The 16,373-nt window shown below is 42.7% G+C and overlaps 1 protein-coding gene across 2 annotated transcripts in view; it reads left to right on the forward strand.

Annotated features, from left to right (window-relative positions):
• LOC124718797 (plectin) overlaps positions 1-16,373 on the forward strand; it is a 212,726-nt gene that overhangs the window by 22,763 nt on the left and 173,590 nt on the right. For both annotated transcript variants that reach the window (XM_047244409.1, XM_047244410.1), the window contains exon 2: positions 13,173-13,270. In XM_047244409.1, coding sequence (XP_047100365.1) covers positions 13,181-13,270 — 90 coding nt within the window. In that variant the 5' untranslated portion in view covers positions 13,173-13,180. The remainder of the gene's footprint in view (positions 1-13,172; positions 13,271-16,373) is intronic.

Consider the following 16,373-nt stretch of genomic DNA (forward strand, 5'->3'; position numbering starts at 1 on the left):
AGGAACCGCGGTGTTTGCCGTCGAATGGCGCTAGCTGCGCAGCATTTGTGCACCGCCACCGTCAGTGTCAGCCAGTTTGCCGTGGCATACGGAGCTCCATCGCAGCCTTTAACACTGGTAGCATGCCACGACAGCGTGGACGTGAACCGTATGTGCAGTTGACGGACTTTGAGTGAGGGCGTATAGTGGGCATGTGGGAGGCTGGGTGGACGTACCGCCGAATTGCTCAACACGTAGGGCGTGAGGTCTCCACAGTACATCGATGTTGTCGCCAGTGGTCGGCGGAAGGTGCACGTGCCTGTCGACCTGGGACCGGACCGCAGCGACGCACGGATGCACGCCAAGACCGTAGGATCCTACGCAGTGCCGTAGGGGACCGCACCGCCACTTCCCAGCAAATTAGGGACACTGTTGCTCCTGGGGTATCGGCGAGGACCATTCGCAACCGTCTCCATGAAGCTGGGCTACGGTCCCGCACACCGTTAGGCCGTCTTCCGCTCACGCCCCAACATCGTGCAGCCCGCCTCCAGTGGTGTCGCGACAGGCGTGAATGGAGGGACGAATGGAGACGTGTCGTCTTCAGCGATGAGAGTCGCTTCTGCCTTGGTGCCAATGATGGTCGTATGCGTGTTTGGCGCCGTGCAGGTGAGCGCCACAATCAGGACTGCATACGACCGAGGCACACAGGGCCAACACCCGGCATCATGGTGTGGGGAGCGATCTCCTACACTGGCCGTACACCACTGGTGATCGTCGAGGGGACACTGAATAGTGCACGGTACATCCAAACCGTCATCGAACCCATCGTTCTACCATTCCTAGACCGGCAAGGGAACTTGCTGTTCCAACTGGACAATGCACGTCCGCATGTATCCCGTGCCACCCAACGTGCTCTAGAAGGTGTAAGTCAACTACCCTGGCCAGCAAGATCTCCGGATCTGTCCCCCATTGAGCATGTTTGGGACTGGATGAAGCGTCGTCTCACGCGGTCTGCACGTCCAGCACGAACGCTGGTCCAACTGAGGCGCCAGGTGGAAATGGCATGGCAAGCCGTTCCACAGGACTACATCCAGCATCTCTACGATCGTCTCCATGGGAGAATAGCAGCCTGCATTGCTGCGAAAGGTGGATATACACTGTACTAGTGCCGACATTGTGCATGCTCTGTTGCCTGTGTCTATGTGCCTGTGGTTCTGTCAGTGTGATCATGTGATGTATCTGACCCCAGGAATGTGTCAATAAAGTTTCCCCTTCCTGGGACAATGAATTCACGGTGTTCTTATTTCAATTTCCAGGAGTGTTTAAAAGGGATGGCACTGAGAGGGGTAACAGGTTTGTTTGGCTCACAGGAGAGCGTTGCAGAATTTCAGGAAAACCTCAGGTGGCAGACACTGTGCCGTGCTGACTATTCTGTGGAAGCCTAGTTACAAAGTTTCAGGAGCCAGTACTACGTATGGAATCTACTATGATCCCCCCGCCCCCCCAGCCCCACCACAAAATTGCTTCCACAGTGACCACAAAGACAAGGTTAGACTAATTACAGTGCACACAGAAGCTTCAAGCAGTCATTCTTCCAGTGGAATGAGAACAAACCTTAATGTGTGCTACAGTTGAAAGTACCCTGTACCATGCACATATAGTGGGTCGCAGAGTAGAGTGTGGATGTAGATATATATACTTCCCTCATCATAGGCTTCCATACCTCAAAACAGAACCATTATAGCATCACTTTATTGTCCCTGTCTGTCTATCAAGACCCCTTTCTCCCACGAGTGAGTAGAGGTAACAGTTTGATATTTATCTCACATACTTAACGTCAGTGGTTCCAGGGAGGTGTAAAAATTTAAGATTCTGACTCAATGCAGTCAAAAGATACAACCATTTGTGTCACATATTTTGATACTTGCAAACTCACTAATCAAAAACCATAGGGTACTTCCCACTGATCTAGAATTATAATATTTGGCGAGAAGCAAGGTTTTACAGTAAAAGAAAAAGAAAAAATCTGAAAATTGTTAATTTGTAGTTATATCACATAAAAAATTTTCTTGTGCCGTTTGTTGTCCACCTGTCCATATGTCTGTCTGCTAAGATCCCTTTTGTTGCAGTAGTGGGTAGATGTATCAACTTGAAATTTATGTAAAATACAAATCTAAGGTCCCTTGGCTGTGCAAAAAATTTAAGCTTGTAAGTCAACGCAAACAAAAGAACAGCCATTTATAAAGATCCATATTTCTCAAGAACAGGCCAAGGTATCAAGCTGAAAATTATGTCAAATACTATGGTCTACAGGACCTTGGCAGTTTAAATAAAGTAAGCGTCTCAGTTGATGCACTCAAAATATATGGCCATATATACCACATATTTTGAGACAAAGTCACACATCAAAACCTATAAATGAACTATCAAAATATATGGTGGGCCTGATAGCCTACTGGTAAAGTGCATGGCTCAAGAGTGACAGATCACGGGGTTGAATCTTGGTCAGATTGTGGATTTTTAAGTCTTCATGATGAGAGGAGTTGCCAGAAACAACATATGGTTTGGATTCCACATTAAATTGTAGGTTCCCCTTTCCACAGTTGGAACTTCATCTCTTTAATACCCTGCTGATGCTGTCAGGGAGTCAAGTGCGTCTTCCCTATTGTGCCAGCGGAAGTTTCTCACAAACTCTCTATGCTCTCAAGAAACGAAGTAACTAACCCTCGCTCTTTGTGACTATTTTCATGGTAACACCAGCTGAATGGTATTCAACAACTGAAGAACGCTCGTGAATAATGCCGTATGTCACATTTGTTGGAGATGAGATTTATTGTCGAGTAATTCTGTTTGCAAATAAGATAGATGGAGCAGAGAGATGATCAGAAACAAAAAAGTATACTACCTCTCTTACTCATCATAGTGTTGATGGATGATACAATGACATGTGCAACAGGAGAGGGTGACAGCACTGTCTTTTGCTGGTCATTTCTTGGTGTGGAGTAGCTAAGAGGGTGATGTACAGTAACAGTTAGATGTTTATAAAGAGGTTGTGCAAGGCCATGGTCTAAAGTTTAATGTAACTAAGTCAGAGTTGGAATTCACAATAAGAAAAAAGGGTAGACTTATAGTGAACATGACTATGGGTCGGGAACAGCTTTTGCAAGTTATATTACATTTCTCATAAGGCTATCAGATTCCCTTTGCATATTCATTTATCACTCTGTTAATTCTTCCATTTTCAAGTTTTGATGCTAAAGTTGCATTACGTGATTCAACCAACTACCTTGTGAAAAACGTAAAGGTTATTAACTACTGATCTGTTTACAATTTTAATAATTGGTCTCAACATTACACAGTGTTTTCCTAGAACTTTCTATTCAGTAATTTTCAACATTCCATTCGAGTGAGTAATTAACTTTCTGGGTTTGAAATTACTGTTTTAAGAGATTGGAAATGTGAATACCAAAATTACAAATTATCCAGTTTTGTAATCGTCAAATGAAGTAGTATATTCATCTTTATATTTAGAGGACATTCAATCATTCCAAATAGAGTTAGATAATGAATATAAATTGGAAATGAATGAACACAATCATAAATATATGATAACATAACAAAAGTTACAACATGTTGAGTAAGTTACTAAACATTGTGTATTGTCTACTCCTGTATGAAATCTAAGATATTTCCATTACAAGTGCAAAAAGATGATTGCTTAAACACCACTGTGTATGCTGTAATTAGTCTAATCATATCATTGTGGCCCATCATTGTGGTATAGGCATCATAGTCTTGAGCAATATTCTAAGATTGAGCATACTGGTTACTAGAAGCAATCTCTTTTGTACAAGGTGTACAACTTTACTTCCGCTTTTCTCCCCAAGATTTGAGGCTGTAATGAAACAAATTGGTTCCACGTGTATCATTCAAAGTATTTTCCATCACTGGCCAGTACTTTCTTCCATCTTTCAGGCAGTGTGTGAATCCCACGTCTCTTCATGAGATCGGAAGTGGTGGTCAGCCAGGCCATGTGTCATTGATCTAAACAGGTGATAGTCAGAGGGAGCAATGCCTGGAGAATACGGCAGGTAGGGTAGGACTTCCGATTTCCAAATATGTTTTGACCTCTTTTGCAACGTGGGGTCGAGCATTGTCTTGCTGCAAAATCACTTTATCATGCCTCTCACTGTATTGTGGCCATTTGTCTTTTAATGCTCTGCTCAACTGCAGTAATTGCATTCAACAACAAGCACCTGTGATTGTTTCACTTGATTTTAACACCTCATAGTACATGACGCCGAGCTGGTCCCACCAAATGCAGAGCATGATCTTGGAGCCGTGAATATTTAGTTTGGCCATTGACGTGGAAGCATGGCCGGGATATCCCCATGATTTTTTGCATTTAGAGTTATCGTAATGAACCCATTTTTCGTCCCCGGTCACAATGCGATGCAGAAATCCCTTTCGTTTTTGCCTCTGAAGCAACTGTTCACAAACACACAACTGCCGTTCAACGTCTCTTGGTTTCAGCTCACAAGGGACCCAAGTTCCTCCTTTCTGGATCTTGCCCATAGCCTTGAGACATTTTGAAATGGCTTGCTGTGTCACTCCCAGTAATCGTGCCAATTCTTCTTGAGTTTGACACGAGTCTTCACCCAGCAGTGTCTCCAATTCTGCATCTTCAAAAACATTCTCTCTTCCACCACTGTGTCAGGCTATGACATTAAAATCACCATTCTTGAAGTGTTGAAACCACTCACAACATGTTCTTTTACTAATAGCGTCCTTACTATACATAATTGAGAGCATTTGATGAGACTCAGCTGCTGTTTTCTTCATATTGAAACTAAACAGTAACACCTCCTGCAAATGACGAGAATTAGGGTCGTGGACTGACATTTTGAGTCAAGAACAACTTTATGATGCAGACCCAAATTGACTAATGTTTGAATGTGGTTATGATGACTGACGTCAAAGCTAAATGCCTGATGTCTGCGATCTGTTTCTTTCGACCGCTACTTACCGTTGTCGCCACCTATCAGCAAACGGTAGAAGCAAAGTTGTACAACTTGTAGATGGACTGCATTTTCCCGGTATCTTACCAAAGAACTACCAGCTAGTGCTACTAAGAAATGCAGCAGTGGAGTAGGAGTTGGTCACCAATGAATCATTTACACCCCTCTTAAACTGAATAATATGAGAGATCTTAAAATAAGATTCTGCTGCAATTGTCATTGAAAGATTCACTTATTGCCCCCTTTACCACCTAACATAATTTATTCAGCATCTCTGTATCTGAATCCTTATATTTTGGATTACACATACTATGAGAAAATTGCGAGTTCTTTAGAAGATTCTTTACAGTGACTATTCAGCAAAAAATGACTGGCATGAAACAATGATTGTTGGTCTCTCTTGCAAAAATCTGTTGGATCTCAGGAACGTGGAATGTCACAAAGCACATGTTACAGAGCTGTGAAGAAAGCCAGTATGTATCCATACAGGTTTACAGTTGTCCAGGAACTGAATGTCAATGACAAAGACTAAAACATCACATTTTGCTGTTGCTTTCAGCAATTTACTGCTCAGAGGAAAGAAATATTGCAGTATACACAGTTCAGTGATGAGGCATGGTTCCATCTCTCTGGCTATGTAAACTCTCAGAGTACACATTTCTGGTGTAGTGAAAACCGACATGCACTGGTTGAGCAACCTCTGCATTCACAAAAGACTGGCAATATCAAAACCTTTCGTCATCAGTCCAATTTTTTTTTAATCTACTGTGACAAGTGCACTTTATGTCAAAATGTTTTGGGAATTTGTGAACCAGTTGGTTGATGTGGCATCACATGCCATACATCTTGAGTGATCATGGCTGAGGTAGAATCATTTTTCCCTGACAGAGAGATTTCGAAAGCACTGTGGCCCCCGAGGTGACCTGATTTAACACCATCTGACGTTTTCATCTGGGTGGCCTAAAAAGCTAGGTCTACAGAAACAAACCACACAGCTTGGAAGACTTATGAGAGAACATCATCCATGAAATCTGCAGTGTCATGTTCAATTGGATTTACAACTCAACAGCGGTCACTTCCAGCACCTTTTGTGATTCACCTTTATTTCTCCACGAACATGGTCTGTCATGTTCATTTCATTTCACTTCCTGATTTTTATGCAAAGCCTGTAAGTGTAATTTAAGCAAATGTTTGCTTGTGGGGCCTCTTTCAAGTGGAACACCCTGTCTATCATTCTAAGACACATAGATCAAGAGATATGACATCATAAACAATGAAATGCGTGGAAAACTGCCGCAGCATGCTTGATATTTTAATTTATTACTTCTTTACAATGTCCTGTATTTACATCACATTTTACAGACAGTATCCACATATACCACTGGATGTATGCAAACTTATGGTGTATGACACATAGTGCAGGAGATATGACATAATGAACATGTCGTCAAAACCAATTGCCAATAAACTGATAATGAAATTATAGCTGACAGTAGTATTGAAAGTTGTAATATTCTTATCAGCTGTGGTCCTCTCTTCCTACTTAACTATGATGGATATATTGAATTCATAAACACTGAGCTGTGTGAAACAATACTGGAGGATGCATTTCGATATAGGTACAGGTGAAATATGGATACAAATATGTGTAAAATATGCTAAATATATGTGTAATATGAGGTCTGTTCAAAAAATTCTGGAATTTTTGCACCAGTGATGTGTTTGAGCAAAATGCAGTTGGCGTCCCTGCACACTCCTGTGTTTAATGTGTAACTACTGTTTTACGTTTCATTGTTGTATGTGTTATGAAAAGGGAAGTTGCCACTCACCATATAGCAGAGGTGCTGAGTCTCAGATAGGCACAATGAAAAGACTGTCACAAATAAAGCTTTCGGCCAGTAAGGAGTAAGGCATTTGTCAGAAATGGATGACACACACACACACACACACACACACACACAGACACACACACACACACACACTCACGAAAACACAACTCACACACATTTGTGTGAGTGTGTGCCTGTTGTCTATTTTTGATGAAGGCCTTACTGGGTGTGTGTTAGTCATTGTTTAGTGCTGTATTAAGTAGAATGATGTGTTGCATATTTTGTGAATTTCAAGATCGCAGAGTTAGAGGAGGAGTGTGTCTGCTTTAAAGTTTGTGTCAAACTCAAGAAAACCTTTACAGAGACACACCAAATGATGTGGGAAGCCTATGGTGATGCCTGCTTAAGCCATAGTCAGTGTTACGAATGGTAACCATGGTTTAAAAATGGCTGGATGGAAGTGAAAGATGGCCCTTGTTCAGGAAACCCTTTGACATCCACTGACAATGCTCATGTCAGGAACATCAATGAAATTGTGTGTGCCAATTGAAGACTGACTGTCAGTGATTGCAGAAGAATGTAACATTTCAATTGGATCATGTCATGAAATATTGACACAGCATCTTGTAATGCATCATGTTGCCACCAAGTTTGTCCCACAGCTCATAAGCCAAGAGCAGAAAGACTTTCGCCTTGCAATCTGTGAAGAGCTCTTGGATTGCACAGATGAGAATGAGATGTTTCTTAAGAGAATCATAACTGGTGATGAGACGTGGGTCTATGGCAGTTATGATGTTAACACCAAGGTTCAATCTTCACAATGGGTCGGGAAAGGTTCTCCGAGGCCAGAAAAAGCTCATCAGGTCAGATTAAATGTCAAAGCCACAATGATATTTTTCTTTGACTTTGAAGGATTAGTTCATCATGAATTCATGCCACAGGAACAAATTATTAATCAATGGTACTTTCAGGACATGTTCTGACATGTGCGAGAAAATGTGAGAAGGGAACAACATGAAATGTAGTGAGACAATTCGCAACTCTTGCATCACTATAGTGCTCCGACACATGCATCCTTGTTGGTATGTGACTGTTGTACAGAAATGAAATCTCTGTGCTGCCTCGTCCTTAATCATGGTACTTTCAGGACATGTTGTGACACCTGCAAGAAAATGTGAGAAGGAAACAATATGAAAAATAGTGAGACAATTTGCAGCTCTTGCATCACCATAGTGCTCTGATACACCATCCCTGTTGGTATGTGACTGTTGTACAGAAATGAAATGTCTGTGCTGCCTCATCCTACGTACTCTCCAAACCTGTCCACTGCAGACTTTTTTTGTATTTACAAAGCTGAAAACCACACTGAAAGAGTGAAGATTTGTAATGATAGATGAGATAAAAGAAAATTCACAGATGATGCTTTGCGTGATCCAGCGAGAGGCGTACCGAGACTGCTTTCGGATGTGGAACTGGTGTTGGGAGAGGTGTATGAATTTTGGAGCATAGCATTTCGGAGGAGATTGTGCACAATAAGTAAAAGGTAAGTGTAGAAAAATTTTGTGGACAAAGAGCAGGAATTTTTTGAACAGATCTCGTATATGTGACGCATGTGTATGCAGGCGAGGCCGTGAGTAAAAAGCTCCTCCTAAACTGCTGGACTGGTATCAACTAAATTTGGTACACATATTACTTACTATCTGGAAAGAAATGCTGTGGGGTTAAGAATCAGCAGCTTTCTATTGGGGTGGGGGTGATAAGTTCGAGAGAAAAGAGGGGAAGAGGAGATGGACAAACAGAGAAGGAGGAGATGGACACAGATAGGGGGAGGAGAAAGGGAAGAGGAGGAGGTGGACAGGAGAGGGGAGTGGAGGAGATGTGGCAAAGTAGGGAAAGAGGAGGAGATAAACAGGAACAGGCAGAGATGTGTGGAGAGAGGGGCAGAAGGAAATGGACAGTGAGTAGTGGGTGGAGGAGACTCGCAGAGAGCGGGAGGGGCATCTAGGAGATGGACAGGGAGGCAGATGGGCAGGAGGAGGGGGAGGAGAAGATGGGCCAAGAGAGGGGGAAGTGGGAGATGAAATAATAGAAGAGTGGAATAAATGCATACCCAGGCAGTACTGGGTACCCAGATAGTTGTTGGTAAAACTTAAATAATCATAGCTGAACTTGGAATAATAACTAGTAAGTGATGATGCAGCAATGTGAAACATTTTATTAGTAGTCAAGAAAACTAGTAAAGTAAAACTTGCTGTCACATGAAACAAAAATAGGTTCTGGAAAATTTGGAATTTCAATTTGGAAAGTCAGGAAAATATTTTCATGAAAAAAAGTTGCCATGCTGATGAGAGAGAAAAATTTTGGCAAAAATACACTTAGAATCTGTTATTAAGTTCACTTCTGTCATTTTCTACAGACAGTATGTGCAACAATTAGAAACAACTTGTTAACAATTGCATTGTAATTACTTTTCAGCACCAGGCATATGTTGCCATTCCTGTAAATTTGGTGAAATGTGTTGTATCGCGTTATTCACATGCATGCTTCAATTTGCATTCATGAGCACTTATTGTCTAATGTGTTGACTACACCACATGATGACAGACTGACTGGGGGTTCAGAATAATTGCAGGGATGTTACGGTACATGGAAAAAAATGTAATCTACCACCTTCTCCAACTGTAACAATAACTTTGATGCTCAAGAAAGGAAATGTAAAATTGTACTGCAAAGTGCATTTTAATCACAGTTTTTACAGCATATGTTTGGCACCACATTCAGTAGAGGATGTACATTACAATTTTATAATAGCAATTCTTTCCATTTGCAGGAGATGTCAGTAAAGACAAACAAAAAACAATATACTCATCTTAGCCGTCTTCAGTGATGGCCCAGGAGATATAATTTTTTTAAAATAATCATACAATTTATAGATTGTTGATGCTGCTTTTTTCACAATTGTTTCATCCACCACTGAGTGATCCTACAGTTCCTGAAATGCAGACCTCAGTACCCTTTGCCACATGTCATTATATAAAGTTTTAAAAATCAAATCAGGATAAAGTGTAAACTTTCATGGCTGGAAATGCCGCACTTATTAAAATATTATCTACTGTTGTTCATTGTTGAATGACTTTCTTGGAAAAACTTGACGTTTTGGCCCCATCTGCAGAGGACATCTACAGGGGGGTTTTAGATTAGGAGAAGCTCTAGTGCACACCCCGGCCCACTACTGACTGAAGTAAAACTGACTGAAAATATGATACATGATGCTTCTTTGTGGGAGCATACAAAAAGAAATTTTAGTTTAGTTAGAAGGCATTCAGGGTGTGAATTGGACCTACATTCGAGCTACAACCCCCTCGAAAATGGCCTCACATGTGGGGTCAAATCATTGGATTTCCCCGAGAAGTTCATTTGATAGCAGCACAATAACCCAGAATACTGTAATAATTTCGAATCGAGTCATTACATTACACTATTACAAAATCAGTTACAATTGACTTTAATACACTACAGTAATTTGATGTGGTTTTTCAGATAGCAAATTTTTGCTTAGTTCTGGATATCTTACATACATTTTTCTACTGATAGTGGACTCCAACAGTTGCTCACATTCACAACGTTGCTTTGTCTCTGTGCAAATTTATTTTACTAAATGTTGCCAGTTTTTGAATGAAATATACCGAATTAATGTCTTTAAACAATGATCTATATGTTATTAGTGTAGCTGTGCATTTGACCTGCGGTCGTTGCACTGTGGTGCTGGCGGCAGTCCACATATGCAGAGGTGTGTTGGTGCATGTCAGAGTACGGTGCAGCGAGTAAGTGTGCAGACGTGCTAATGGTAACTGAGTGTTGAAAATGGCTCAAAGAACACATATTGATGACATTATGAGGGGTAGAATACCAGGGCGACTGGAGACTGGTCAAACACAGCAGGTCATAGCACGGGCCCTCCGTGTGCCACAAAGTGTGATCTCAAGATTATGGCAACATTTCCAGCAGACAAAAAACGTGTCCAGGCACAATAGTACAGGGTGTCCACAGTGTACAACACCACAAGAAGACCGATATCTCACCATCAGTGCCCGCAGATGGCCACGGAGTACTGCAGGTAGCCTTGCTCGGGAGCTTACCGCAGCCACTGAAACAGTTGTCTGCAGACACACAGACTACAGACGACTGAACAGACATAGTTTATTCGCTCAGAGACCTGCAAGGTGCATTCCACTTACCCCTCGTCACGGGAGAGCCTGTGGAGCCTGGTGTCAAGAACGCAGTACATGGTCATTGGAACATTGGTCCCAGGTTATGTTCACGGACGAGTCCAGGTATAGGCTGAACAATGATTCTCGCTGGGTTTTCATCTGGTGTGAACCAGGAACCAGATACCAACCCCTTAATGTCCTTGAAAGGGACCTGTATGGAGGAGGAGGAGGAGATTATAGTTTAACGTCCCGTCGACAACGAGGTCATTAGAGACAGAGCACAAGCTCGGATTAGGGAAGGATGGGGAAGGAAACCGGCCGTGCCCTTTCGAAGGAACCATCCCGGCATTTGCCTGAAGTGATCTAGGGAAATCATGGAAAACCTAAATCAGGATGGCCGGACGCGGGATTGAACCGTCGTCCTCCCGAATGCGAGTCCAGTGTGCTAACCACCTCGCTCGGTCACCTGTATGGAGGTCATGGTTTGATGGTGTGGGGTGGGATTATGATTGGTGCACGTACACCCTGTGACAGAGGAACTGCAACAGGTCAGGTGTATCGGGACGTCATTTTGCACCAGTATGTCCGCCTTTTCAGGGGTGCAGTGGGTCCCTCCTTCCTCCTGATGGATGAAAACGCATGGCCGCACTGAGCTGCCATCGTGGAGGAGTACCTTGAAACACAAGATATCAGGCGAATGGAGTGGCCTGCCTGTTCTCCAGACCTAAGCCCCATCAAGCACATCTGGGATGCTCTCAGTCAATGTATCGCTGCACGTCTTCAAACCCCTACGACACTTCAGGAGCTCCGACAGGCACTGGTGCAAGAATGGGAGGCTATACCTCAGCAGTTGCTCGACCACCTGATCCAGAGTATGCCAACCCGTTGTGCGGCTTGTGTACGTGTGTATGGTGATCATATACCGTATTGATGTTTGGGTACATTCGCAGGAAGCAGTGGTGTTTTGTAGCACGTGTGTTTTGGGACGGTTTTCTCAACTCATCACGAATATCGTGGACTTACAGACCTGTGTTGTGTGTGTTCCCTATGTGCCTATGCTATTAGCGCCAGTTTTGTGTAGTGCCATATTATGTGGCACCACATTCTGCAATTATCCTTAACACTTAGACGCCAACACCCGTAAAAATATGGGCTTGCGCGGCCTGTCCTAAAGTCCGGCGCCCGTAATTTTACGGGTGGGTGTTCTCGTTCTTCCCCTTCCTTCCTTTGTGTGTTCTTACAGCTCCCACTTGTCTGAGAGGCGCTGCATGGACTGTAGTTCGAGTATTGGTCACTAGATGGTGCGGGCATGCTGTGGAAGGGTGTGCTTCCCTTTTTATTTGTTGGGTTTTGTGAGCGGCGATTTTTTCCCGCGCGGTCTCAGTAGTGTCGACATGGCGAAGTGTGGCTTGATGGACGAAGAAACTGCTCGCGAGTTATATTGTGATTTAGAAGAAAGTGACGTTGATTTGTCAGATATACTGTATCCATCATAATTACAATTTTTGTGTAAAATAAAAAAATTTCCTTCTAGAAAATACAGTGAATATACCTTTGACCAATTTTTCCTTTTTTCAAAAACAATGCTATAATAATAACGCTTGTCAAAAGTATGTATTAATTAAAGAGAAAGGTATTATATACTGTTTTAAACAAGAAAGTCTTGGTTTTTCAATAAGAGTAATTTTATTGCTATAACTGAAACCTTGCATGAGTTGTAGTAGTTTAAAATATGTTAAAATCAGCCAGTCTTTATGGTAGACACCCGCGCGCAATGGCTCAGGACCCAAAGTGTTAATTTATGAGCATGAGTGTATATTATGAGAAATGTGTTTTCAGTCCCTAAATCTGACTGATGCTCATTAATTGTCTGGTAATTACTATTTTTAGACATAATACTCTTTCTTTGTTTAGCGAAATATGTCTCAAAAAAGCAATGTTCGTTTTATGTGCACTCAAGTATGCAGACTTCACAATACACCAGCATTGGAGATTTTCTTACTCGCTATCATGTCAGTTACATCTGGAAACAAAGGCATCTGTAGCAATCTATGGGTATCCAGAAAGCAGCCTACAGAAATGAGAACTGTGTGAGTGGTATGCACTGATGGCAGCTGTTCTGGTGTTGTCTTCAGGTGGCGACATGGGAGCCGTGGAGAGCAGCCAGCAGAGGAGGGGGCAGTTTGTGGAGGACCCCTGGTGGAACCCACCCCCGCAGACTGTGAGGCAACAAGTACGTCTGGTGAACGTAGTGATGGTTGCAGTGTTCTCATTTTAACCCTAGCTATACCAATGCACTTTCCATAATATGTATTACCAACAGCAGGAAACTTTAAAAAACCAAGTTAATTGTTGTTGCTTTATATTAACAACATATTTTAAAGAGGTACTGATGTGTAAGCAGGGCCAAAAAACTGAAATTACCTTTTAGCACACTCTTAACAGTACCAATGTACTTTCAGTAACATGTACTAGCAAGGGAGGGGGGCAGTAATTTACACTACTGGCCATTAAAATTGCCACACCAAGAAGAAATGCAGATGATAAACGGGTATTCACTGGACAAATATATTATTCTAGAACTGACATGTGATTACATTTTCACGCAGTTTGAGTGCATAGATCCTGAGAAATCAGTACCCACAACAACCACCTCTGGCCGTAATAATGGCCTTGATATGCCTGGGCATTGAGTCAAACAGAGCTTGGATGGCGTGTACAGGTACAGCTGCCCATATAGCTTCAACATGATACCACAATTCATCAAGAGTAGTGACTGACGTATTGTGATGAGACTGTTGCTCGGCCACCATGATCAGACATTTTAAATTGTGAGAGATCTGGAGAATGTGCTGGCCAGGGCAGCAGTCGAACATTTTCTGTATGCAGAAAGGCCCGTACAGGACCTGCAACATGCGGTCATGCATTATGCTGCTGAAATGTAGGGTTTCGCTGGGATTGAATGAAGGGTAGAGCCACGGGTCGTAACACATCTGAAATGTAACGTCCACTTGTTCAAAGTGCCATCAATGCAAACAAGAGGTGACCGAGACTTGTAACCAATGGCACCCCATACCATCACACCGGGTGATACGCCAGTATGGTGATGACAAATACACACTTCCAATGTGCGTTCACTGCGATGTCGCCCAACACGGATGCGACCATCATGATGCTGTAAACAGAACCTGCATTCATCCGAAAAAATGACGTTTTGCCATTCGTGCACCCAGGTTCGTCGTTGAGCACACCATCGCAGGCACTCCTGTCTCTGATGCAGCATCAAGGGTAACCGCAGCCACGGTCTCCGAGCTGATAGTCCATGGTGCTGCAAATGTCGTCGAACTGTTCGTGCAGTTGACTCAGGGATCGAGATGTGGCTGCACGATCCGTTACAGCCATGTGAATAAGATGCCTGTCATCTCGACTGCTAGTGATACGAGGCCATTGGGATCCAGCACGGTGTTCTGTATTACCCTCCTGAACCCACCGATTCCATATTCTTCTAACAATCATTGGATCTTGACCAAAGCGAGCAGCAATGTCACGATACAATAAAGCACAATCTCAATAGGCTACAATCTGACCTTTATCAAAGTCGGAAACGTGATGGTACGCATTTCTCCTCCTTACACGAGGCATCACAACAACGTTTCACCAGATAATGCTGATCAACTGCTGTTTGTGTGTGAGAAATCGGTTGGAAACTCCTCGCGTCACCACATTGTAGGTGTCGCCACCGGCGCCAACCTTGTGTGAATGCTCTGAAAAGCTAATAATTTCCGTATCACAGCATCTTCTTCCTGTCGGTTAAATTTCGCGTCTGTAGCATGTCAACTTTGTGGTGTAGCAATTTTAATGGCCAGTAGTGTAGAACAATAACAAAAAATTTCAAAAATTCATATTTTATTAATTGTTGTTGACTTTTATTCAGATTATACATTTTAGAGAGATACTGATTTGTAAGGAGGGTCCGGAACCTGAAAATATTGAATGACATTCATTATCAATGAGTCTCATCACAGGGTGTATTCACCCTACAAACACACGCTGGCTGCCACACATGGGCTCCTGGTACTTAAGTCATATTCCACCACTATCCATAAGAAGATCATAGCCATTCCTGAATGTGTGGACAAGAATAAGAAACAAGCTAGACTTACCAATTCATTTAGAAATTTCATCAGAATCGTAGCGACTGTGGTCCAGAAAAGCATCATAGCGCACAGCAATCAGCCTGCACAGCAGTAACTTTGAAATGCAAGAAACCTGGGATAAACAATGGCAGGAGCAATCTTCAATGATGCAATACTAGTTAATCAAAACTCCCTGGGTGTAACGAGCATGTTTTCATCTACCCTGACAACACTACTGCAAGCTGAATCTGATCACAACAGACAGGGGCAGATGTGCTGCGTTGGTGCACCAAATGGGGATGGAAGTTCTCCCTTGAATGTGACTGCAGTGAAGATTTTGACAGCCAAAAGTCCTCAAGTGTTTGCTAATGTGTTCAGGAGATGTCAGGTTGCTCTTACCAAAGAGGAACATCATTTTGAGCACCTACTGTAAATAAAGGTAAGCTTCAGTTAATCAGATGGCAGCATTGTTTATGCTTAACTCAGTGGAAGCGTGTGTGCAGCTGACTACCAGGATATTAATGTCCAAGAGTAGGGTTGGCGGCAACCGTTGGATGTAGGGGTGGTGGGATGTGGTGGTGATGGCCGAGTTGTGCAACCCATGGACCCCTCCCAGGCATCTTTCATGAGACATTCTGTGATAAGTAATGCACCACTGAAGGCTTCTTGCTGGCATCCCTATGTGGGTGTGTTATATGGCCACACAGTACAGAAGAGCTTTGTAGATGCCAAATTTCTGAAATGAAAATATCCCAAAATGAACATCATCTTGAAGGTAGAGCATGAGGTTGGTTACCATTCCTAGATGTATTGGTCTGTAGAAGATCTGACACTACTCTAGCTAGAAAGCCGAAAAATATATTTAGGTGACATTTTGCAATGCCATATAGCCCAAAAGCAAGCAGTGCTGAGCAGCCTGTTTTATTGGGCCCTCCTTATCTGTGTCAATAATAGCTTGGTAGGGCACACTGAATGGCAATGGCTGTGATGGCTTACCCATAGATAGGGATTTCAAATGAAATATTATTCGTTATGCTAATAGGACATATGGAAAACTGCCTTCTCACTGTGTTAGTTTAATGTTTTTTTTCTGGAGTTATTGACCACATTTTTCAGTCAGAATCAAATGAAAGACTTTATCTGACACTAAACATACGTACCTGATCAACTATACACTGTGACAGTCTATGAAATGATGTG

The sequence above is a fragment of the Schistocerca piceifrons genome, chromosome 10 (genome assembly GCF_021461385.2).
Source record: "Schistocerca piceifrons isolate TAMUIC-IGC-003096 chromosome 10, iqSchPice1.1, whole genome shotgun sequence".
Taxonomy (NCBI): Eukaryota; Metazoa; Arthropoda; class Insecta; order Orthoptera; family Acrididae; genus Schistocerca; species Schistocerca piceifrons.